General features: G+C 33.7%; 3 protein-coding genes across 7 annotated transcripts; 2 read left to right on the top strand and 1 right to left on the bottom strand.

Annotated features, from left to right (window-relative positions):
• Positions 1 to 1,368: 1,368 nt before the first annotated feature.
• On the top strand, positions 1,369 to 8,395 carry LOC118047267 (protein DETOXIFICATION 42-like). 4 transcript variants are annotated; one of them, XR_012169675.1, is made up of 9 exons: positions 2,673 to 3,265; positions 3,641 to 3,791; positions 3,959 to 4,080; positions 4,754 to 4,801; positions 5,035 to 5,228; positions 5,317 to 5,799; positions 6,140 to 6,226; positions 6,326 to 7,837; positions 8,097 to 8,395. XR_012169675.1 is itself a non-coding variant. In XM_073408629.1 (8 exons), exons 2-4 carry the CDS (start codon positions 3,760 to 3,762, stop codon positions 4,357 to 4,359), a joined length of 243 nt encoding a protein of 80 aa, XP_073264730.1. In that variant the 5' UTR covers positions 1,369 to 3,265; positions 3,641 to 3,759; the 3' UTR covers positions 4,360 to 5,228; positions 5,317 to 5,799; positions 6,140 to 6,226; positions 6,326 to 7,837; positions 8,097 to 8,395. The 4 variants fall into 4 exon arrangements, 1 of the variants encoding a protein (XP_073264730.1); XM_073408629.1 differs by having other exon boundaries at positions 1,369 to 3,265; positions 4,271 to 5,228; XR_012169674.1 differs by having other exon boundaries at positions 2,669 to 3,265; positions 4,754 to 5,228.
• A 1,026-nt stretch (positions 8,396 to 9,421) lies between these two features.
• LOC118047269 (pentatricopeptide repeat-containing protein At2g03880, mitochondrial) lies at positions 9,422 to 13,214 on the top strand. Its single transcript, XM_035056512.2, has one exon. The coding sequence runs from the start codon at positions 10,166 to 10,168 to the stop codon at positions 13,019 to 13,021; it is 2,856 nt and encodes a 951-aa protein (XP_034912403.1). The 5' UTR covers positions 9,422 to 10,165; the 3' UTR covers positions 13,022 to 13,214.
• Positions 13,215 to 13,757: 543 nt separating this feature from the next.
• On the bottom strand, positions 13,758 to 17,813 carry LOC118047252 (MACPF domain-containing protein NSL1). 2 transcript variants are annotated; one of them, XM_035056495.2, is made up of 7 exons: positions 17,378 to 17,813; positions 16,830 to 17,068; positions 16,136 to 16,322; positions 15,828 to 15,911; positions 15,551 to 15,734; positions 14,850 to 15,016; positions 13,758 to 14,562 (listed from the first exon to the last, which is right to left on the bottom strand). In XM_035056495.2, the coding sequence occupies exons 1-7, from the start codon at positions 17,639 to 17,641 to the stop codon at positions 13,870 to 13,872; spliced, it is 1,818 nt and encodes a 605-aa protein (XP_034912386.1). In that variant the 5' UTR covers positions 17,642 to 17,813; the 3' UTR covers positions 13,758 to 13,869. The 2 variants fall into 2 exon arrangements, with proteins under 2 accessions (XP_034912386.1, XP_034912387.1); XM_035056496.2 differs by having other exon boundaries at positions 15,551 to 15,731.
• Between the last annotated feature and the right edge of the window lie 7,835 nt (positions 17,814 to 25,648).

Genomic DNA, 25,648 nt, shown 5'->3' with positions numbered 1-25,648 from the left:
TCACTTACCTCACATATTTGTATTTGTATTTTTTAAAAAATCTACACTTGAAAGCAAGTTAAAATTGTGGTGAACATATATCCTTATTATAATTTATAAAATTGCCATTGTAGATGATAATATCTTTGGCTTATAATTTCTTGTGTTCACAATGATAATTACAATATGGGCCACTTCACAATAATAAAACTTTTTAAGTTTTCACTTTTTAATATCATATGCTTCTGTTGAAATCTTTCATTTTTAAAATCTCATTTCAATTATTTCATGCAGAAAACATATAAATGAATTCATATTGAGAAGATAGAATAACTTTAACTTACCTCATATATTTGTGAATGTTTTTAAATAATATTTTGTGCTTTAATTAAATTGTTCCTTAATTTTATTATTTTACTTGAAATCTATATTTGAAAGAAATTAAAATCTTGGCACACAGATATCCAAAGTCTTCATTGCTTCCCTTTCCTCATTCTTTCTCATTCTAACACCTAAAAAAATATTAATTTTTTCTTTAATTTAATATAATTTCCTTACTTTGAAGTTGTAAATTATGTTTGCAGTTATATTTAAAAAAATTCAAAAACATATTAAACTTGTCACACCTAACAAATTGTGGGCCGCCAACAAAATTTTCATTTCATGAATCAATAAATTTCATATATCGAAATCAATTCAATAGAGAGCCACACCCTTTTTACAAACCAGGAAACTATATATTGTTTTACATAAACACAGAGCTTGCAATTTTAACAACCAGCAAAATTTTGTTTCACATGAACAATAATAATAATAAAAAACTGCACTGATAATTTATCATTCACAACAACAACTACAACTCAAAGCTGCTTGCTATTTTAAAACCACAAATTTCATTAATAAACCAAGACTGTTTAATATTTTTTAAAATATTTTTATATATAAATATTTTTAAAATTATTTTTAACACTAACACATTAAAACTATTAAAAAATAATAAATTTAGTATTTTTTATGATAAATATATATTTTTAAAAAATTTAAAAATAAAAATTATTATACCTATAAAGTTCAAATGTCCGTTTCAAACAATATTTTGACAAAAAAAAAATTTATAATTTTGAATTTTTATTTTTTTAAAATTAATTTTTTTATATTCTTTAATTGTTTTGATATTAAAAATATATTTTTTAAAAAATATTATTTTAATATATTTATAAATAAAATTCATTTTAAAAAACATACGACCTCAATCTTAAAACTAACAATAACTTGAACCACGAATTTCCTGAACAATTTTTTTTAAAAAAACAAATATTCCGACACTTGCTCTTGTTCTCTCTACATCATCACCTGTACACATACAAAGCCACCTGTTTCCGTGCCTGTCTCTCCACCCCCCTAAATAAAAATGTACTCTGATTTTTGGACCTCTCGCATTGTCGCCCCTAAACGCCAGTATGCTTCGCAGCACCATCATCAGGTTTCCCATCTAGGTGGGCCTTTTTTATTCTGATCATTTGTTTTATGTGTCTTAACGTTGTTGTTTTTGTTTGTATATGTGTATGAGTAATTAGATCGTTTAAATATTGATGATTTCGAAGTAGAAGAAGAGGCCAGGCCTGATTTCCCATGCTCTTACTGTTAAGATATCGATATCGGGTCTCTGTGTTCGCAACTTGAAGATGAGCACTCCTACGACTCTAAAGTTGCCGTAAGGTCTTTTTTACTTTTGTTTTGTTGGGTCGATGGAATGATACAAGTTTTGTCCCTGTTTATGCACTTGCGTTTGGTTTTTATTTTATTATTAGGTTGTGAATTTCGTGTTTCAAAATCTTATCTTTTTTTCGTTTCTGAGAAAGAGGGGACCGGAGTCTATTACAGGAGAAAGTATTGATCTTTACCTTAATGGATATGTCTGATACAAGATATCTATCACATCTTTCTTTTTTGTTGCAATGATTGGGTTTTTTGGTTCTGTGTTTGAATAATTTAAGTCTTTTGAAGCGACCTTGTAGTAGGAAAAAGTCTCGAGGTTGGAAGTACGAGACATTTGATTTCGTATTTGCTAACATTATGCATATTAATGTTGGGAGGGCTTTGATTTCTCCCCATGGTTTTTGCAACAAAGTTCTGCTGGGCTTATATCCATATTTGCACATTGTGTTTGATCTTCCTATTTCTGAAGGGAGGTTCGATATATTGGACAGGGGAGGATGTTGCCTCCCTTGAAGAATAATTGCTCTATTCTTTAACCGATTCAGCTGAACATGCAATGAATAAAGAATATGTCATGTTCGATGCGGCTAGTCCTTCCTTTAGTAGACTGACATGTATGAAGATATGGATGCGGGGTTGGTGAGCCATGAGCACAGCCTTATTTAGGAGCTCTTTTTTTTTTTTTTTTTTTTTTTTAATAGAAAGGAGTTTTCTGAGTTGAGCAACCCTTCCCCAGTGTATAGAAAATTCCGTGTTAAAAGTACAGACGAACGACTTGGTATCTTGATTGTTCCTTTTTCCTATTATTACTCAACCATGGCATTTCTGGAGAACTTTTTGTTTAATTGTTTTCTGGTTGATTTAATGCAGCTTCCGCTTTGTCTTTGCAGGCGTGTCCTATTTGCTCGGGACATGCTAAGTCATATTACATTGCAACATGGACACTTGTTCAATATATCCTTCAGTTGAAAACTTCCGTCACTCAAATATTTCTCAGAAAATAATTTACAACAAGCTTTTCATACTAAATCTCCATTCAAACTGATGTGTCAATTTATAAATTGTAAAGTGTAGGTCCCATGAATTTCAAATGACTGGTCTCCCATGAAAAATTTAACTGATACAGGTGTTTGTAAGAGAATTTTGTATAGAAAGTTTGTTTGTATAGCATTACACATATTTCTCTTTCATTATGAGAATGTATGCAAGTTTAAATGCTTAGCTTTGTATCTGTTGACAAAAATCGAATTAGCACCCAAGTTTCCCTTAACTAAAGATAACCTGCAGAGACATCGCAGGTTGTGTAGAGTTTCAATTCCTAACAGTCAGGCATTGTCTCTCCTTGGCCGAGATCTCTATGACGCTCATCTCCAAGTGTTGTTAGGGGATGGTGGTAGATCAAATAACACTGTCGCTAATGTGTCTAATACCGCCACTGATTCATTCCTTTGATCTCTTATTTTAATTTCTCTACATCCAAAGCAGAAGAAATTTCAAAATCTGTGGCGACAAGTGTTGAGGATTCTTCTGCAAGGAACGCAGCACCATCACATATGTGGAAATCAAGGTAATGATTGACGTTTTCTTTTTTCAACAACTAGAAGGAGGCAATTATAAACTCTTTTATGCCCTCTCCTTCAGTCGTTCAGTTGCTAGACTAAAAATGCATAACATGGAGTAGTTTTCAATATTACATAGTTCATTAACCTGTGGAAATGATATCCTTGTGCTTCTCTACCTAGCTTGTAACCGTGGCCAATGTTGAACCTTATGTAGAAACATCAATGTTAAATGTATTGCTATCACATTTTTATTTTCCTTTGCTATCAATCCATAGGTTCATTTCTCATGCTGAGAAAAAAAATTCACAACAAATTATGAAACTCAATTTTTGAACTGATGATGATGATAACTTGTTGTCAACAATTTTGTTGTCATCCAGACATAGCTTAGCTGAACTAGAAAAGTTTCACACTTGGAGTAACATTCAATTACAACTTAAGTTTTCAATACCTGTCTGAGGAAAGTGCTTCGCAGCCAGCTGGCCTGAGAAAGTCGAAGATGCCACTCTCTGTTTTCTTTAGAGATGCAAGGTATAATTTCATTTAGTACCATGCAGGGTTTTTTTTTTTTTTTTTCCTTTTCTTTATGATTTCCCTATTTATATGTTAAGAGGGAACTTAAGGCAGTATGTTTTCTTCTTCTAGACAAGTGAAGAGAAACTTTATGTTCTATGAGCTAAAGTTGGTTCCATTTTCAGACTAGTTTTCAAGAAGGATGAACTTGGTTCGGAGATCATAAGGATTGCATTGCCTGCAGCAATGGCTTTAGCTGCTGATCCCATTGCCTCCCTGATTGACACAGCTTTCATTGGCCGTCTAGGTTTGTTCTCATGTCCTCTAATTGTTCTCATTTCTAAGGCGAGAGCGCGATTTAGGGCTGGATAAAAAAAAAATCAAGAACTGGTGATGATGAATGCCTCATTGCTTTTGGTTGGTGATTTATAGGACCTCTTTTCTGTTAAGTTTTTGCTTTAACTTCTGCTTATTCACTTCGGTTTCTTCCTCTAAAGAATCATTTTCAGATTCTTTAGGATACGTGCCTCTGTTTCTGCTCGAGAATCCCTTAGTAGTGGAGGCTCAACAGTTTTGTCCTTCATGACATTCAATGTCGGCAGAAATGGCTGCGCACATTTGGGTGTTGTTTCTTATTCATTACAAGGAATTAAGCAGGGGTAGATTGTTGCTGTGTTAATCATGCTTTTGATTCTCTATGATGGAAACGCAATTAAAATCGTAAGGATTTTGGTCTTTAGAATGATTCCCAAGAGGCATAGTAGATTGGGAAAAAAAAAATGCAATTGTCTATAGCGGTTTTAGACTTAATTGTGATTGTGGAAAAAAAAAAGAGACATTTTGAAGCAGTTCGGTTTGTTGTCACGTTTTAGCTTATATTCAGCTGGTGAAATTACTGTCTAGAACAAGTGCACTCTCGTCTCGTCGAATTTGTATAAGCTGTCCATACAATTTCATTAGCTTCCATCAAATCCTTGCAGATAATTGAGGTTACTTTGGCCTTCTAATGGATTCCCCTCTTTCAAAAGGTAATCTGCTAACCACTTTGTTTCCAAACTTTGCATGGCGTAATTATTAATCATTACAATACGAAAATCCCTGTTTTCTATCCCAGATTGCTTTTTCCCATCAAAACTCTGCAGTTTATAGATTACATTCTTCTCCTATCACTCATGATTTGAATATATGCCAAGTTGTGCCAGCAGTCTATGTAAGATTTGCCAGATTCTGCTGTTCACATGTGCAAACACATTTATGCTAGGTATGCATGAAAAAACCACAATCTTGAGGCGAAACACGAGTAGTAGAATAAGGCTTTAGCAGGGATGTTTTCCAGGGTCACTCGCAGGAAAATTCAAACACGGCATCGAAGACAAGTCAATGGATATCAATTTGTTATTACTATTGAAATTCCAATCAATTTTCAGATCTTCAAATACGAAGAGCGACACTAAGGTTTACCTTTCAACAAGCCACACAAAAGTATCCTGCAAAAGTATCCTAGACTCGTCTTTGTGACTCATCCGTTTATTTTCCATAACAGGTATCAGGTATGAGTTGCTGGACTATACTGGAGCAGGAATAAAAACATGGAATTCTATGTCACATTATAATTCCCATGTGTATGTTTTCCCGCAGAACTATGCTGGCTTCATGGACAGGTCCAGACAATTCTGATGTGAAAGAGATCAAGGGAAAGATTGCTAGTAAATTTAACAAAAACATGAAAAAAAAAAAAAAAAACTCTGAAGATTCAATCTGTTTCCCTTTACTTGATCAGATCCAATGAAGAATCCCCGCAACAAGAGAAGGGAAGAAGTCTCAAACTTTTAAGATATAATGAGGCAAAAAGAGAGAATGGATACCCTTTTTAGAACTGATGTAAAAGTGTTTGTTGGAACTTTGAATAAAGAACAAGAACAGGAGCTGGAAGTGCTAAGAAAATATTGGTTCCTGGGAACAACATTTCCTATACGCTGATAATGTCCGGCGTTCTCAGGTCACAAGGAAGCTGTCCATATTTTAGGTAAAGATTCAAATCACAGAGAAAAGCTGGTCCTTTTCAATTCCACATGGAAAATTCAATTTCGGCAAATGGCAATGTTACATTAGCAACACCATATTCCTTTTCCATTTTTAAATATTCTATGGACTCCTTGATATTTATTATGAATTTCACCAGAACACGTAAGACTTACTTTGAATTGTTAGCATGCTAAGAGTAAATTGCAAGTTAATCCTTTTTTCCACGAAACTACAACATTATTACATAATCCAAACGGGTTTAATATTTATTAAAAAAAAGTCTTGAAATTTTTTCTTAAGTCAAGTTAGAATTCTTACCAATTTTCTGTATTTCCTTTCAGGCTGATGAAGAAAGCTGAGTTCGATAAAACCTATAAAGATTTTCTTGCGAGGATGGGCAGCTTTATCTAGATAATAATCTCTCTAAGGTAGGCAATTCTTATTTTATTTTATTTTTTTAAAGCAGGATAGCCATTAGTCAAGGCATCTTTAAAAAGCTGCTCCAATTTTTTTATCCAAATCAACAGGGGAAAGGCATAGGTTAATGAACATTTTAATCATGCGCATCTGTCCTCCAATAATTTAGCACTGTAAGTATTTTTTATTTTAAAAAATTTATTTTTGATTTTAACATGTTGATGCTATTTAGAAATATATAAATAAAAAATAAAAAATCCTTAAATTCTCTTATAAGCATTTTGAAAATGTAAAAACAAATTTCTTGATTGAGAAAAAAGGAACAGAGCAGGGTTGCCTATGTTAATAGGACAGACATCCATCAATTATTGCTTATCCCTGTATTGCACGTGGTTGGTTTGTTGCTCGCTGGTCGGCAGTCGGTGCAGCTAAACAGGAGGGCTGTGTCGGATTAACTTCAAGGTCGGCGAACCTCGCCGCAGTAGTCATCACTCATTGATGGACAAGACGATAAAAAAACAAAACAAAAAAAAAAACACAATCTCTTTGTTTCTATTATGTAGCTTTTTAGCTGTAATACTTTATAAAATTCATTGCATGTGATGGGTTCTAAAGCTGTTGTCTCCTTTTCGTCTCTCTCCATAAGAATTCCAAAGCTGCTTGGGAAGTAACATCACCTAGACCAAATTTATTTAGTCACCAAACAATAATTATTGATGCATCTACATTATTTATTACAAATACAAATATTATTTTTGAAAAAGATCAACACTTCATCTAAATAATTAATGGCTGGCCTTCTGCCCTTTTATTAAGACAGTTGACGAAAAATGGTGATGCAAAAATAATATTGCTTGGTTATAGATAGACTTGGATGAATACATACATACATATATATATATATATACATATATACATATAAATGCAAAAATAAAAAATAAAACAGCCCGTTTGACTTGTGTTCCAAAGCATGAGCGTCCACAAGAGACGGAGGCAAAGGCAGCAAGCACCGCCGAAGTGTCATCGCATGTGGCCTGACATCCATATGATAGAAAAGAAAAGAAGATAAGAAGCCCACATCACTGCAGTCTAAAGGTCTATCAAGTGTCAACAACCCAAAAAGAAAAGAAATTCGTATTCCACGACTACAAATAAAATCTCTTCTTTCTGTTTCAACGGAGCTCAGGTACATCAATCTCCATCCACCCTCTCAGATCGAACAGCTATGATCTTGTCATGCCATTGATCACATCCATCATCCAATCAGATTCTAGTCCTCGTGTATAAAATGTATAAACCTCAAAAGAAGGACTAAAATACTGTTGTTGGTAGAGAGAATATTATTGGACAGAATTTGTTAGTTGACGTAAGCGTCCTCATCTTCTTGGCCTTTTAAGAAGCGGTCAGCTCCAAGGTTTCTTGTGCTTTATACCGACCCGTTCGCTCCCAGAAGTTCTTCATCTTATTTGGGTTAATTTCTCTCTGGTTTTTTATTAAGAGGGGAGAAGGGAAAAGATGATGGAGCTGCTTTTGTTGGGTTGCACCGGAGTTGTGGTGTTTCTCCACGGAGCTAATTTCTTCTTCCATATTCTCTCCCATCACTTTGCCTCCCGTTCCCTCAGGTACTCAATTTTCTCTCCAATTTAACCTTTCTCGTTCATTTCTTTCCTCAATCCGGCCGGATTGAAGTTTGAAAGGGCTGCTTTGCCTGATCAGAGCATTACTTGGTCTTGATTTAATTCTGCTTATAATTCAAAGATTCAAGACTGGCGCTGGTTCTTCTTTAATTGACCAGTGATCTTGATCTTTTCTTCCCTTGTTAGGGTTTCCAAGTTCTTTCAGATTGTACTGATCATTTATGATTTTGGGTTGGTGTTACAGTTTCCTGGGATTTGCTGGATGATAAAGCAAACAAGAAAGAAAGTAGAGATGACTTATTAATTTCGTCAAGCAAACTTCTAATGGTAGCTCGCACCTGCAGTCACGTTCGTTCTGTGGATTTCTTTCTCTTTTGTTTTCAGTAGCAAGAGATAGCTTGTATATATTGTATAAGAGCCATTTATAGTCCTTGAAATAAATGGAGAATTGTGTTTGTATCAAATTCAGATCTAAATTTATTTCCGACGGTCAGACATTGTCATATTTATGAACCTTTAATCAATTTCTTGTTTAGTTTTTTACTCTTGACTTGTCTTTTTTATTGTTTAGATAAAAATAGTTAGTGCTCTCGTGCACATTGCAAATTAATTTTTAACCTAAAAATAAAAGGGCGACGGCAATGTCACCCCATTTTCTGTATCATAATTTTTTAGTTATTATTTTTTAAAGAGAGGATGACTTGTTGTTTGTCATCCACTATTGTTTTTTTTTTTTTTTTTAAAGGATGGAGGTTGTGGAAGTTGACATGTCATTTATTCATGCATTTTCAAAGATCGAGAAATCAAGATCTAATGATTGGAGAATTAAAAACCCAATTAAAAAAAAAATACCTAAAAATACATTAAAAACATTATAAAAACCTCAATAAACATATTTAAAAATCTAAAACATTCATTAATCAGTTTAAAAACTTAAAATCAAATAAATTAAAAAATAAATTAACAGGTCTTAATCAATATTTTCAATATGTTTATAAAATAAAATTACCTTCATTGACTTTTTTCCCTCTAAGATGAAGCCATTATTAATAAGTTTGATTAATAAGACTATAAAAAACATGGTCATTCAATCACTTTTTGTGTCCATGTTGTTTTTCTATTACTTTCTCTTTCAATTTTTAACACACAAGAACTAAGATGCAATCAAAAGAAAGTTTTGGATTAAAAAAAAATCTAAAATAATAAGGATTAAAAGTGTAGGATTTGAAACTCCACGGATAAAAGTGAGCTTTTCTGTATTTTTAAAACAACTATATTTTTATCGGAGTTAATCTTGATTCTAATTTTTTTAATATTTTTTACCAAAAAAAAGTAAAATTGCATTATGTGAAATGGATCTCTAGTTTAACATTATAAAATTCTTTGATATATTATATATGCCAATGAATTTAAATAGAAATAAATAATAACACATAAATTCATGAGTAAATGTAAAAAAAAAAAAAAAAAAAAAAAAGACCATAAACATGGGTGAACAGGTTAATGTCTCATGCGCAGCAAAAGTCCATTTTCTCTTAGCTCACAGTGCTAATGTTAATAATAAGCAACGCTAGCTGTAGATGATTGTTGTCCCCTTCGGAACAGGCAATTCATGTAGGTAGAAGGTGGGCGTGGTGCTGTGTAAGTTGGCATGTGACAACAATATGCCAACAGCTAGAATAATGAATTCTTTTATGGAAAAGAAATATAATTAGATAGGAAACAGAAAGATTAGACTTTGTTTTTGTTTGGTTGGAGCTGTTGTCTTGATGATCGGATGCCTGACTAAGAGGAATTGCAATTTTTGCAAGCTACGTTCTCCTGTTAGTTGAGGAAAGGGAAACGAAATGCATGGTGTGCCACACGGATCATGACCAATCATGCTGTCTGTCGTCCTTAAGATGAACCTGCTTGCATTGCATAATAAATTTTCTGATCGATACTTACTACTACTTCCCTATCGAGCTAAAGTTTCCCTGTAGAACTAAACTTTAATCCGAAGAGATTAGGGCACTGATTTTGTCAACGTTATAGCCATCGTCGAGAATGGTGCCTTGCATTGCAGCCTTTAGCTCTGCATTTTTAGACCCTCTAATTTTGAAGTTCATTAGTGGGTTTCGAAGCAGAAACATGCAGAAAAGGGCCCAATTACACGTTCATCAGATGCACTTTGGATCCCCAAAAAGAACCTAAAACCAAAACTCCTGCTTCAAAAGGGTGCTCTAAAAAAAAGAAGAAGAAGAAGAAAGGCACGTACCATAGTGCAAGCCCTGGTACCTTACTGAAGGACTAGGACAAAACCTCTCGTTGTTAATGATCAGATGGAGAATGAATCTTCGCTGTTTTCACTTCCAGAAACCTCGTCGCCAACAGCATTGGTACCTATCTTTGAAACCCTTCACTTTCCAAAACCCGTATCTCTATTTCACTAAATTCATCAATACCTCTATTGAATTTAGCCAAAACCCAAAACCCACCACCACTCCCTCAAACTTGACAACTCAAAAAACCAATTTTTACTCTACACCCACCATAATATCATGCTCTAAGCTCCTTTCTAAATGCACTGCCTCGAAATCCTTAACACCAGGCATGGAAATTCATGCCCATGTAATCAAATTTGGTTTATCTCAAGACCCAAAAATAAGGAACTATTTGGTTAACCTCTACTCAAAATGTCAACTTTTTGGGTATGCAAGGAAACTGCTTGATAGAAGTACTGAACCAGACTTGGTTTCTTGGTCTGCTTTGATTTCTGGATATTCACAGAATGGGTTTTGTCAAGAAGCAGTTTTGGCCTTTTATGAGATGCATTTGTTAGGTATTAAGTGTAATGAGTTTGCTTTTCCAAGTGTACTCAAGGCTTGCACGGTCACTAAGGATTTAGTGTTAGGAAAGCAAGTTCATGGGATTGTGGTGGTTACAGGGTTTGATAGTGATGAGTTTGTTGCAAACAGTTTGGTTATTTTGTATGCCAAATGCCGAGGATTCGGGGAAGCGAGGAGGCTTTTTGACGCAATTCCTGATCGAAGTGTTGTTTCATGGAACGCTCTGTTTTCCTGTTATGTCCACAGTGATATGCATGGAGAAGCAGTTAGTTTGTTTCATGATATGGTTTTGAGTGGAATAAGGCCTAATGAGTTTAGTTTATCTAGTATGATAAATGTGTGCACAGGTTTGGAGGATAGTGTTCAGGGAAGAAAAATTCATGGGTATTTGATAAAGCTTGGCTATGATTCTGATCCGTTCTCAGCGAATGCTCTTGTTGACATGTATGCAAAAGTGGGGATTCTTGAAGATGCTAGCAGTGTTTTTGATGAAATTGCAAAACCTGATATTGTTTCTTGGAATGCTATTATTGCTGGTTGTGTTCTTCATCAGTACCATCATCGGGCTTTAGAATTGTTGAGGGAAATGAGTAAGTCTGGGATGTGTCCAAATATGTTTACCTTATCAAGTGCTCTAAAAGCTTGTGCTGGAATGGCCCTAAGAGAATTGGGAAGACAGATGCACTCTAGCTTGATAAAGATGGATATGGGATCGGATTCTTTTCTGGGTGTTGGACTAATAGATATGTATTCCAAGTGCAACTCAATGGATGATGCAAGGTTGGTTTTTAAGTTAATGCCAGAGAGAGACATGATTGCATGGAATGCTGTTATCTCAGGACATTCACAAAATGAGGAAGATGAAGAAGCTGCATCTCTTTTTCCTTTGATGCACACAGAGGGAATAGGATTCAACCAGACAACTTTATCAACAGTTCTTAAATCTATAGCTGCCTTGCAGGCTAACTATATGTGCAGGCAAATTCATGCACTTTCCTTGAAATCAGGGTTTGAATTTGACAATTATGTTGTGAATAGCCTTGTCGATACATATGGAAAATGTGGCCACGTAGAAGATGCAACAAGAGTATTCGAAGAAAGCCCAATTGTAGATTTGGTGTTATTCACCTCTCTTGTAACAACTTATGCTCAAGACGGACAGGGTGAAGAGGCTCTAAGGCTCTATCTGGAAATGCAAGATAGGGGAATCAAGCCCGATTCATTTGTTTGTAGTTCTCTCCTGAATGCATGTGCAAGTTTATCAGCATATGAACAAGGGAAACAAGTTCATGTTCACATCTTGAAGTTTGGATTCATGTCAGACATTTTTGCTGGAAATTCTCTTGTTAACATGTATGCCAAATGTGGAAGTATAGAAGACGCGAGTTGTGCGTTCTCTAGAATACCTGTGAGAGGGATAGTCTCATGGTCTGCTATGATTGGAGGCCTTGCTCAACATGGGTATGGGAAAGAGGCCCTCCAGCTGTTCAAGCAGATGCTTAAAGACGGCGTTCCTCCTAATCATATAACACTAGTTAGCGTTCTTTGTGCATGCAATCATGCAGGTTTGGTTGCCGAAGCCAAACATTATTTCAATTCAATGAAAATTTTGTATGGTATTGAACCAATGCAAGAGCATTATGCTTGCATGATCGATCTCCTTGGCCGGGCAGGGAAATTAGAGGCGGCAATGGAACTTGTGAATAAAATGCCATTTCAAGCGAATGCCATGGTGTGGGGTGCGCTTCTTGGTGCTGCAAGAATCCATAAGAATATTGATCTTGGAGAACAAGCTGCTGAGATGCTTCTTGTCTTGGAACCTGAGAAGTCAGGCACCCATGTTCTTCTTGCAAACATCTACGCATCAGTTGGTATGTGGGATAAAGTAGCACGGGTAAGAAGACTTATGAAAGATGGCAAGGTGAAGAAGGAGCCTGGAATGAGTTGGCTTGAGGTGAAAGACAAGGTATACACCTTCATAGTAGGAGACAGAAGCCATTCCAGAAGTACAGAAATATATGCAAAGCTTGATGAACTGAGTGACCTATTGAAGAAAGCTGGATATGCTCCTATGGTTGAGATTGACCTCCATGACGTAGAACGAAGTGAAAAGGAGCAGCTTCTATACCACCACAGCGAGAAACTAGCAGTGGCTTTTGGTTTAATTGCTACCCCACCAGGTGCTCCAATTAGAGTGAAAAAGAATCTTCGAATTTGTTTTGACTGCCACACTGTGCTCAAGTTCATTTCTAAAATAGTCTCCAGGGAGATAATTATCAGAGATACCAACAGATTCCACCATTTTAGAGATGGTTCGTGTTCTTGCGGGGATTATTGGTAACATTCAAGGATTAGTGTTGTTTTTCGTTGTTCTAACTGTATACAAACTCCTGTAACATTTAGCACACATTCTTTTTCAAGTAAGGGCAAGTTAAGATTTGTTGTAAACCCTCATTTTTTTTTCCACATCTTTTTTTATTTGACTAATCGAAACATTAATGTTATTCAAATGCAACCATAAATAAAATTTCATAGTTTCAGATTGTTACTTTCTTGCTCTTCAATCCTACTTTTGTGTGAAATCGACTTTCCTTGGCTGTCTGTCAACCATCAATGCATTGTAGCTTCTACTTTGAGAACTTTTTTTATGCTTCTGAGCTGATGAAAATAGTGTTTATAAATTGAATGTATAAAAAAGCAGAATTTACAATTTCAGATCCTACTTGTACAGAAGAGAAGGCAAAAGAAAGTGATAATTTTTTTCATAATTAAACTGGGAAAACTACTTTAATTAGTAAAAATTCAATCACTTAAAAATTATACTTCGATATCATAAGAACTCAATGTTGTGTTGCTGTTGATTCCCATAAGCTTCCATGTCCCTACATCTCCCTGTCTCAACATACTTCCATTCTTTCTGGCATGTTGTTATTATGAATTTCATCATGTTTCAATATTTTTTTATATTTTCTGATAATCAGACACAGCAAGGTCCCCTTGCTCAGAACCAAATGCCAACTGCCAAGCAGACCAAGAAAAAATTAGAAGTTATTTTGCTGTCCTAGTTTTGGACCAAATGACGTTTAATGACTCTGATTTCCTTCAGAATAGTATTTTAAGAAAATTACATTGTTATCATTTACAGTTACAACAGTTCGAATGAACACATTCGTTCCCTTCTGCATGTTCTTACATGAACATCATCGACTCCTCCGACATAATGGCTAATAATGAATACTTGACTTTAATTGAGATTCTACCACCGTCCACACACAGCTTAGCTCCAGTGACCACCCAATATCCAGGCGGGTCTTCTGGACCCCTCACCATTTCCTTTGTGTCCACGAAGTTTGACATTTTCGGTGCTCTAGATGGTAAAGGGGGGCCTCCAGGATAAACTGCAGAATTTAAGTCCACTTTCCCTGGCTTCTCAGGTGGATTCAATCCTGCACTGAACCTTGTGCTAATCAACATCGAGAAGACCCCTGATTTTCGGGACAAGGTTGAAGGTCCATCCCATTCTGACCTGCGGAGTCTTGCAGATGCCACCATTGAGAATCCAAGCCTCAGGAACAGAACTTTCTTCATCCCAACAACCTTAACCTCAAACCAGGCTTTTGTTACAATAGAAGCAGTCTCATCAATGTGGGCATCATTGTACTCCACTGGAGCAGTGCAGACATGTGAGAATATGTTCCAATTAACTGGTTCAAAGTAGCCTCTTTCTACAGGTTCATGAGTAGGCTCTTGCCTAAGATCATCTGAGAGTTGGACCATATTGGGAAGAGAGGAAAGATGCTGGAGATGGATGGCCAAATGATCACTTCTCTTACCCTCCAAATATAACCGGATTCCTGTTACTGGCCGATTTCCAGAATCAACCTGCAATGCATGGATTTAGAATCTTTAAGAACAGTAAGACTACAATGATGATTATCTGCTAAATTCTGGAAAATCATAATCACACTCTGGTGATTAATTATATTATGCTGACTATGGACATATCCTCATGATGATTATCTTATCTGGTTTTTAAGAAAGGACACCTAGGCTTAACAGTTACACCTTCATGGATCCAGGTACAGGTGTCAGCAGCAGTCACATGCCATTTTAAGATCTTGGAATCAATGCTATGAGTGATTCTAACGAGCTGCAGTTCAAGAAATCACCTGTGTGGTATTGACATAAAGCTTAGGGCCCATGATGGTGAACCTAAGCGATGGAGTTGCTTGTTTTTTGCGCTTGAGAGTAAGAGGCAGATCACCATATATGGGAGCCCATTGCCGAGGCAACTGAAATTCTAAAAATTGGTGAAGTTCCTCTATTGGAGGTTTGTCTGCATGAATGATGATGGAACATGAGCACAGGTGCCAAAACTAATGGAGACACGAAGGATATGATGAAATTCAGGGGAAATAATTTCTCAAGCATAAATGAAGGAAATTCAAGTGTGATCATTTATCAAATATAAATGAACAGGATGCATCCAAACGATGAGAATCACTGAGCATCAAATCTACTAAATGTATGCATGCATTAACCTCCACGACATCTGCAATAGTTCACAAACCAATTGCATATCCTCTGACATCCAGTTGAATTCACGCAAGGAGTGATCAGGAAATGGTTACCACACAAACAAAATGTCAACCAAGCACAAAACTGCAATTAGGCTAAATGTGCCAATCAGATTCAAACTCAAAAGTGTGGCTAGAAAACATGCAAAGGTTTGTGTCAAAGGCATTATGTCATGGAATGCAGTTCATTTGTTTTGTAAACTCCTACATATTCATTGAATGAAGGGTTGCAGCATGCTCGAAACACTAATGCCATGGAGAGACCAAAATATAGAAGAGAGGTAGGCACACACATCGAAGGTAGAGATTCACCGCATGGCTTAAAAATCCGTTGCCTCGAATACCACTCAAAAGAGAAGTTATAGGCACAAAGGACATTGAAATAACATTTGGCGACTGTGATATAGTTGAAAGCCATTGGTTATGGCTTTCACCAACATCCACACCTCCCCTTCGGATACAAATGCTCGTTATCTGCTGCATAGGAATTAAATTCATCAAATAAAAATCTTGACCTGTTTGGGGCAGGTTGCCTCAAACATTTGTTATTGTATATACCAAGAAGCTCACCCCATTCTTCATGGAAGTAATGACAGGTGGCCTACTCGAATGGGCAAATACTCCATGGAAATCCCAAGGCATAATGTGTTCATCCTGAAACAGTAAACATGAATGCCTTAATGAAAAAAGTTAATCACCATCATGTCTTCCTATATATTACAAGCCCCATGATAATTGCTGGCAATTCGAAAGAAAAAATCATTCAGTCATTTCTCACCCTTGGAATTGTGATGCACCACGCATTGTATATCGTCTAATAAGTTTTTAGAGAGAGACCATGACATTGACGGGTATCTTATTTGTGAGATTTAATGTACCTTTGGTTTTCCTGATAATTCAGCAGGATTTACATCTCCTGAAAACCTCTTATCAGCATATTCCTTTAACAATTTCTGCACTTCAGGGGGCTCAAGATTTGAATTTTGTAGCTGCTTTATGTGTATCACATCTTTACCTCCCATCTTTACCCCAACAACAACATGAGTGCCATATTTATCAATGAACCTGGAAAATCATTTTATTCAAGATCAACATTAATTCAATCTCAATAAGTTGATTGAGGTTTCATTTCATCATAATCAAAGGTTTTATTTGTGTATTATTGAAATCAAACATGGCAAATTGAAGCAAATTGCTTCCTCCTGAGGATATGCCTCTATCATAAAAAGTTTCCTATTCAATAATCTCTTCTACTTGAATATCTTCATGTATCTAATGTTTGAGTCTTCTAAAACCATCATCTAATTTTAAACATCAAAATGAGCTATTTTTGGGAGCTAAAATAGATTCTACAGAAGGAGAAAAAATTGACATGTTGGACCTGCGGATTAAATTGAAATCTAGTACTCTTTAAGTTGTATTTTAATATGAACCATCTACTTCCCTGGAATCCTTGGTTTATTCATAACAAGAAAAACATCGAGTCAAAATCATTTTTCTGCAGGTTATTCCAATTAATCAAGTAGAGCAGTATAAAACAAGTTGATCAGCTTTGAGTTTAAAAGAACATACTCAGCCAGGGCAACAGGATCCCATGTTGCAGGCACTTCATGCTTCACCTCTTCAGACAACGTTATATGGGACCTTTCCAACTCAACATTATATAGTGTTATGAACCAACCATCAAAGGCAAGATTTTTTGCAGAAGCCGCATCCTTCTGCCAACAACCCCTCAAGTCAAACATGGCATTGAACAGTCCCGAGGGAATTTTACCTGATAAACACATTTCCTGATTGAATTTCTCTGACATCTACAATGAAATTAACAATACACAAAATTAGAATCACTCTAAAGATTACTCCAGACATTGTTTTGATCAAACTCGTAAAATTTGGAATAATGGGTAGTCTCTTATTAATCCAAATTCAGTCACTGTCCTAATTTAGCACCATTGATCTAATGGTCAGCACTCAGCACACACCAAATACTAGAAAAAGAACAAGAAAAAAGCAACCGTTTCATTCTTGAAAAAACAATTGCCATATATATGTTTCCAATTTCATCTAAATATATGTTCCCAAATCACACAAAATCTTTAATATCCGAATTAATGGCATACCTGATTGAAAGAGAGAACATCAGAGAGAAACCTAGTCCGCTCCCCTTTATCACACTTGATACCATTAGGCACGTTTTGAACAATAACCCCACCAGGAACAAAAAGCTCTTGGTTTCGAGTCAGGTCTAGCTCGATCAATCTCGACCCAAAAGGACCTGGCTTGCAAGATGATAATCGAATATCTTTAGTCAAATCATATCCAAATCCAATCACAGACACCGCCTTCTCCGCTGCTGATTGAGCATCAAGCCGATAATTTTCCATCAAAATAGTCCAATTAGATAGCTTTGTCGAGTGAAAAAACTAACTTGTGGGGTTTTAGGACGTGGTATTGGAGTAGTTGGAGAGGGTTTTTGGAGTTGAATACCGATCATTGAATTGGTCTTTGATTTGCTTTTCTTTCTCTCCTAGGAAGCATTTAAAAACGTCACTCTTCTTGGAGAGAGACTAGAGGTTAAGTGAGGGTTCAAGGCAGTTGATTTTGAAAATTTGACGGGTAAATTACATTTTAGTCCTTATAGATTCATAAGTATTCTATTTCTACTCCTATATTTAATAGCCTTCAATTTCATCCTTCTAGTTTCCAAGAGGTTCCAAAGTTGGTCTTAACCATTAAATAATCTACCTTTAAACTTGTTTTCTTTTACGTTTTTTTTTCAGATTCTTAAGTGTTTTAGTCGGATACTGCAATATATATGAGATAAAAATTAAAAAAAAAATTTGAAAAGGTAGTATTTGGTAGAGAAGGAAAAATTAAAAATTAAAATATATTGAAATATACATCAGATATAGGGTAATAAAGGAAAATTTTAAACTATGAGGTTGAAGTGGAACCTTGATGAATATTCAGGGCAAGACTGTAGCTTACCCTTTGGTTTTTGACTTTTCCTAATGGGAACACGCGGCAAAAGGGCGGCTATGCCTTTATTGACACGTGGCGTGATTTTATTGAAGCTCTTTTCTTCCTTATGGCGCCAAAGACTGGGACCAATGAGACTGCCGGTTGATTTTAACGTGGAACGACGTCTTCTTACGTGGACTCTCCAAAATATATTTACTTCTAACGATAATTGTGTGTCTGTATACTTATTGGGTGTCTGTATGCAAAAGCGTAGCCACATCATATTACTATTTATTATAATAATATTTTATGTTTTTTCTTAATTTCATTATGCATACACCTTATTTTATTTTATTTTTTAATATTAAATTATGCTTTATAATTGTTTTTATTAGAAGAGCAATAATCAACGTTGTAAATGCTCTATAAACTTAATACCCTAGACATCAACTCAACATTAAAAATGCATTTCTACATGATATTCTCAGGGTATTTATAAGACTTTACCACCTGACATTTTGTAACATCTTCATTTACAAAATCAACACATCAATCATAAAAATTAATGAAATATGGTAAAAAAAAAATTGTTATTTTATTTTCTTGTTGAACTCATATAAAGTTTATTGAAATTTCTATCGAAATTTCAACAGGGTCTTCTCGAAAGTCTCAAGTTATCAACAAATTATTTGTACACATCCTGTATTTATTGTTCATACACATTCCAATCATTCCAAGTCTCAAACTGTAACACCCCAAACTTTTAAAATAAAAATTTACACAATTATCAAGTTATAAAAATGAGAAGAATCACATGATATTTCTCTATTTTAAAAAAAAAAATTTGAGAGAACCTTTAATTGATCATCGTAAATGCATTTATACATTAGCATAATGAGATTTTAAATTTCAAATCACTACTTAAAGTTTTAACAAAATAGTATTATATAACTTTATACATACAAATTAGAAGTATTGTTATATACAACTCGAAAGAAATTCTTTCATTTTCCTATTAACTTAAGTGACTATACAGAAGGAACACTCATGCATCAACTAAGGTTACACTGCTGAGATGAACCTGTATAGTAATTTGCATAAATATAATTAAATTAATTAAGATGATCTAGTATATTTTTCATTACACTAACAATTTGCTTTTTAATTTATTTATCATCAATTTCTATAATTTTTCAACTATTAGCACATCAATTTTGTCCAATAATAATTAATTCTATTAATCGCTCATTCCCAGAGCATTAGTTCCATTTCAACTAATAACTCATTCACAGAGCACCAGTTCCAAACTAGGACACTAGTTCAACCATCAGTCCATTCACAGAGCACCAGTTCTAAACCAAAACATTGATCCAACCATCAACTCATTCACCAGGTGCCAGTCCCAAACCAGGAACTGGTTAAACCATCATTTAAATACAAAAATTTGAATTACATCTTATTAAGGACTAAGCTAAAGAATTAAACAAGACTTTAAATTAGAAATCTAAATGTTAGACACCTACCTGAAATCTATGCTCTGTTAGTTGTCTCCTGCTTTTGTCTATTTTCCAGAATCTCACCTTCTATTACAAGAAAAAAAAAATGAGTCGAGAGATTAAAAACAACCCCTTTTCTTTTTCCCTTTCCTTCTTTCTAACCCTTTCCTTCCCAATAGTAAATCCTCTAGGTTTTCTCAAAGTTTTCTTCCTAAATCTTACTTGAAACACTCTTACTTCACTTACTCTCACTTTTCTTTGGATTCAAAGGATTAATCTACAAGGTTTCCGCTCAATTTTTTTTTTTTACTTTCCTCCTCTCCTTGGCCTACCATTACTTTAGGAATTTTTAGAGATTTCTTGTTATTTATAATTATGTTCTTTTCTTATTTGCATCTTGCCCCATCATATTTACTTTTATTTTAACATTGACCCCACCATTCCTTATATTAATCCATTTACCCCATTATTTTTCTTTCTCTTTACTAACTCCTTACTACTTTATTATTGTTTTCAATTTCACCCCTCTCATTAAATCACTTCTCTTTTAATCCAATTAAATTGTTCAATTTAATAATTTTTTCTCATCCTTTATATTTTATTTTACTTCACTAAATCAAGATGAGATTATTTTATCCGAGGGTTTACACATCTCTTATCCTCAACTCCCTGATCATATTTTTCGTTTTATGTAAAGTACTATACAACCTCAAACAAGCACAACATTCATGTTTTTCTAGGCTTAGCTTCAAGCTTCTCTCCTTTGGACTTGTTGGCTCAATGAATGACTTGTCTCTTTTTATTATCAAATCTACTTACATCAAGCGCTTTGTCTTAATTTATATGGATGGCATTCTCGTTACTGGTCTAAATATTTTTTATGTTCAAATTCTCATCACCCAACTTCACTTAAAAAAATACCCTAAAATATCTTGATCGATTAAGTTTTTTGGTAGGCATTGAGTCTAATACACTTTCCATATTATCATTCTAAATCAATGCCACTACATTACTGACCTTCTTTATAAAACTAATATGAATGATGCCAAATTGGTCTCATTTTATAGCCTCTTTCATAAAATTATCATAATTCAATGATGTTTCACTTTTAAATCCTACATCTTATCATATCACAATTGGATCTCTCAATACCTCTTCTTCATATACCCAAATATATCTTATGTTGCAGGCAAGGTCTATCAGTTCATGTATTCTACAACAATTAATCATTTAAGTGTTGTTAAATGAATCCTATGTTATCTTAAGAACACTAGACATTATAGTATTCTTTTTACTCGCTACAACAACACCCAGCTTCATGCCTTTTTTATACTGACTAGGTGGTTCTACTAATGATAAATGATCTACCAGTGGTTATTTTATCTTTCTTGGGTCCAATTTTTTTTCTTAAAACTCTCATAAATAGTCGATAGTCTCTTATAATAGCATTTAAATTGAGTATCGTATTATTGTAAACAAAATTACTGAAATTATATGGCTTCAATATCTTCTACGTGAAATTGGTTTTCCTCTCTCCTCATCACCTATTTTTTGGTGTGATAACATTGGCACAACCTACTAATCCAGTATTTCATGCACATACAAAACACATTGAAATTGATTTTTATTTTGTTCATGATCTAGTTGACTTTAATGCTCTCCATGTTAAATTTATTTCTTCACGAGATGAACTAAGCTGATAAATTCAATAAACCTCTTCCTAATCCCAGATTTAACCTTCTTCTAACCACACTCAACGTTCATGAATTCTTGTTAAGATTGCAGGTGGCTATTAAGACACCATCCATTGAGCTGCAATAATACAGTAAGTCAAGAATCAAATATGCATAAAACACAGCCGAGGATCAAGCACAAATCTAGCAAGAACAATCCACTCAATCAATATTCAAACCAACCAAGAATCATGTAAATGAAAACTCTATCAAATCTCTAGAAGATAATAATCAAAGCTTAAGATAATATCCACAGCTGTATTCCATGCAATGTTATTGTATTTTTAAATTTCAAAATGTATACCATAGATTATAGATTTAACAAATCAATCTATAAATAGTAACATTTCATGCATGTAAATGGTATTGAAGCTATTTTCAAAATATTGATTATCATTTCTTCTGAAATTATTAATAGTATAATTTCTAGAAAAAAAAAAAAAAAAAGCAAAGTGAAAACATATATACTAAGAATGCTACGTGTAATTATCCCTTTTTTTTTTCTCTAAAGAAGGGTGGGGTTTTATTCTTCCTGGCACTCCAATTAAGTGATATTTAATTGTAGGATTTAATTAATGCTTATCATATTTATCAACTCAATTTTCTTCTTAATCACCTGATTTATCTTTCTCGAGGTAGTTAAACTCTTAATTTCTCTTCAACAACTCTCTCTCTCTCTCTCTCTCATTATATACTTCCTACTATCTTTTTTTTTTTAATCTCAGCAATATGATTTATGTATCACCACCTAATATCTCATTGCCATGCATCAATCTCTTTTATTCTATTACCACACTCATGTTTGCCTATTTTGCATAATTTTCCTCTTTTTTTAAGAAAAAAAAAAAACTAGAAATAAGATTTCCTCATGCCTGACTTTTTTTTATTGGTGGCAATAGCTAGGATGTTTAAGTGGTAAGCTAACATTTGGACTCTCCTACATTGAGATTTGCTACATGCAGTTGTATTTGATGAGTGACTCTTACATAGATAGTTTAGTCTCTCTTTGAGATATTTTGTTTGAGCAATTTTTTTGTTTTTGTTTGTATGATCTATTTTAGGAACCTTCAATTAATGAAGAGATGAGAGAATCAAAGGGCAGAAATCCACCATCTCGGGTAAAAATTTAATTTTACTGTGGCAGCCAAATCCATCCATTCTATATACATGCTTGAATTAAAATGTCAGCACCAACCAACATGTCTTATAATTAGCCTTTTCCTTCAGATATTCAACCATTTTTAAGGTAAGTTAAAAAAAACTAATATAAATTATAAAATTGATCCAAATCAAGTTTTCGCGCCTAAAATGTTAATTTGCTTAATATTGTCTAATGGTTTGGATCTTGACTACAATGCAATGCATGAATAATTCACTTGTTATTTTCTAAACAATGAGATCAAATATTAAAAAAAAAATGAAGCAAGATGAAATTAAAAAAAGAGACAATTATCAAATAAAAACTTGGTTAATGGACTTGTATGGGTTGATATATTCATGATATTAGCTACAAAAGGATTTGGGGTGAAGGTCGGCCCATTTAAATGGAACTTAGGGTTTCAATGGCCCGATCGAGCTGGCCCTAAAATGGCTAATCCATAACTCGCTTTCCTGTCAATGGCAGCCGGAACTTGATGAAACTGAAGAAGCAAAGCAAAACCATGCAGGGCATAAAATAATTAGAGGCAACCTTATGATTTCAACTTCACTTCTGTATGAAGGAAAACGAGATCAAAATGTCAGACTTGGCAATTTCTTAGAAAGAATTACAAGCATTAGATGATATAATTTATTCCAAAACAACACGGCTTAAGTCACTAATTATTAAAGTCTATACCATAAATTTGAGCGAGAATTGACCCAACATAAATAAAAATTACTTATACCAATTCAACTAACGAAAAGAATTCAACTTTTTACAATTTCTTACTTCTCGAAAAATGAGAATGGCTGCTGTGATGTTTGACTGAAAAAGAGAAAATTAAGTTTCCAACCTTCAGGAAAACCATGTCATAAAATAAGTAATTTCACGGTGTCAAGAGTAATTAGTTAATATTTTATTAGTTATTATATGGAATTTTTTTAAAAAAAATAAAAAGATATAAGTAGAAGAGAAGAATTCTAGGTGGAGATATTCTTTTATTTTTGGTAGGTTATGAATTTTACATATTTTTTTTGTATCTATATTTTTTTTTCAAAGTGAGTTTCAGAAAATAACTAATAGAATACAACTAGTTATTTTTTAAGTAATAAATTTTTTGTCATAAATTAATTGAAAAGGAAACAATACTAATGAAATTTTTTTGGACTAATTTGGGATAAGAAAGATTTAAAGTAAGATGTTGGATTTGAATATAAATATATATACACACACACACATTCCTTCTGAAAAAATTAACGGAATGAAACTTGAGTGGTGAAAATAATGTGTTTTCTTCTAGGATTACACGTAAAATTAAAAAAAAAATTAACTTTAAATTTCATCAAGCACACCTAAATTATCCTAGTGAAGTCATCAATAAAAATAACAAATCAATATAATCCGCTTAGAAAGTTTAAATAGACGCAATACATCAAAATGTATTGTCATAAAATATATGTGGGTTTTTATTCAAACTTAATTAATATAAAGCATGATGGTTATTTGATTATTCATAAACATCAAATTGAAAACTAGAAACATCATTTTTTAAAAAATAAATTTAAAATTAATATTTTAGATAATCAAAGGAAGCATGTCCTGGACCTTGATGTCATAACCAGGTTTCAGCTGTCTTCCTCTTCTTCTTAGAGTAATCCATAAATTGTCATATTGATACTAAGTTGAAGTAATACAATTTTACTCGCTTTATATCATAATTAATTGTCTGTTTGGTTTGGATGTCCTTAAACACACAAAAATCAAGCTAGAAAATTATCATATAAAGCTTAGGTTATTTAAAAAATTAACAATAAATTATAATATAATGACGAAACAACTAGAATGAAATCTAAATTTAAAATGTCAATAAGGGTCAAAGATCATCCCTTGGTAACTAAAAATGAAGTATAAGTGGTTGTAGAAACAAATTTATTAAAAGGATAAATTTAGAGATGAGATATGTCTAGAATCAAATGTCATTGTGATATGTAACACAAGAATCAATTATTCATAAACTATTACAAATAAATGTAGAAATAAATAAAACCCCACTATTATTATCTACAACTACACCAATGCTAGGGTTTTTTCAATAACATCATTTTCTGTTTTTATCTGAATAGTTGTTGCAGTGGAGGTCTTCCTGAAATTCTTCTTTCATGAATCACGAGTATGATCCCGTCATTCTAGATATCTCAAAAGTTCATAACACTGACTTTTGGTTTCATTAGTCTGATCGATTGCATTGAGTGCATTTGTAACCATTCTTGTTTTTAGGCTGGTGTGGCCTAATCTTGTCCTGATGTTCTTCATTAAGCCGTGAAAGCAAAAGCATCAGAGTTTTCAAAGCCCCTTCAAAGTTATATTATGCGGTACGAGGTCGTTTGGTAAAATAATTTTTTTAAAAAAAAATTAAAATATTTTTTGTTTTAAATAATTTTAATGTGCTGATTTCAAAAATAATTTTAAAAAATTAAAAAAATATTGTTGATATATTTTTATGAATGAAAAATATTTTAAAAAATAACTACGAACACATTTTGAAACACTCTCATACCTATCATCAGACCAAAACGGAAATCCTTCAAAGTTCTTTATGTAAAATCTCTCCACGAACTTGTTCAAAGTCATTATACAGTATCCAGCAAGAAATACATGTATCCTTACCCATTCGATGGAATTCTATTACGTTTCAACGTCATTAGTATCTTTCAAGACAATTCTGTCATCGTGGTCTAACTTTGAAAAAACCTTAGCTCTATGTAATATTTAGATAGGGACTTTCCATGTCGTGTGGCAACGGAGGTCTTTTGGTTTAGGATGAAAACTTAGAATTCATAATTTCTATAGTAGAAAGTTGTTAATAAAGCATTCTAGATTTTGTGGGCAACAAGCTTAAATAATATATAGATAGCTTCATAAATTCTTGAATCATAAACATCAATAAACCTTTTTAATTCTCATCATTACTTGTTGTCTAAAATTACAGGTGGCTTCATTTTGCCCCGAATATAAAAGAGTTTTCCCCTTTTTAACAAAATATATTTTCTTCAATTAGGA

Source organism: Populus alba, chromosome 4, assembly GCF_005239225.2.
Source record: "Populus alba chromosome 4, ASM523922v2, whole genome shotgun sequence".
NCBI classification, from domain to species: Eukaryota; Viridiplantae; Streptophyta; class Magnoliopsida; order Malpighiales; family Salicaceae; genus Populus; species Populus alba.
This window is presented reverse-complemented; position numbering and strand designations above follow the sequence as displayed.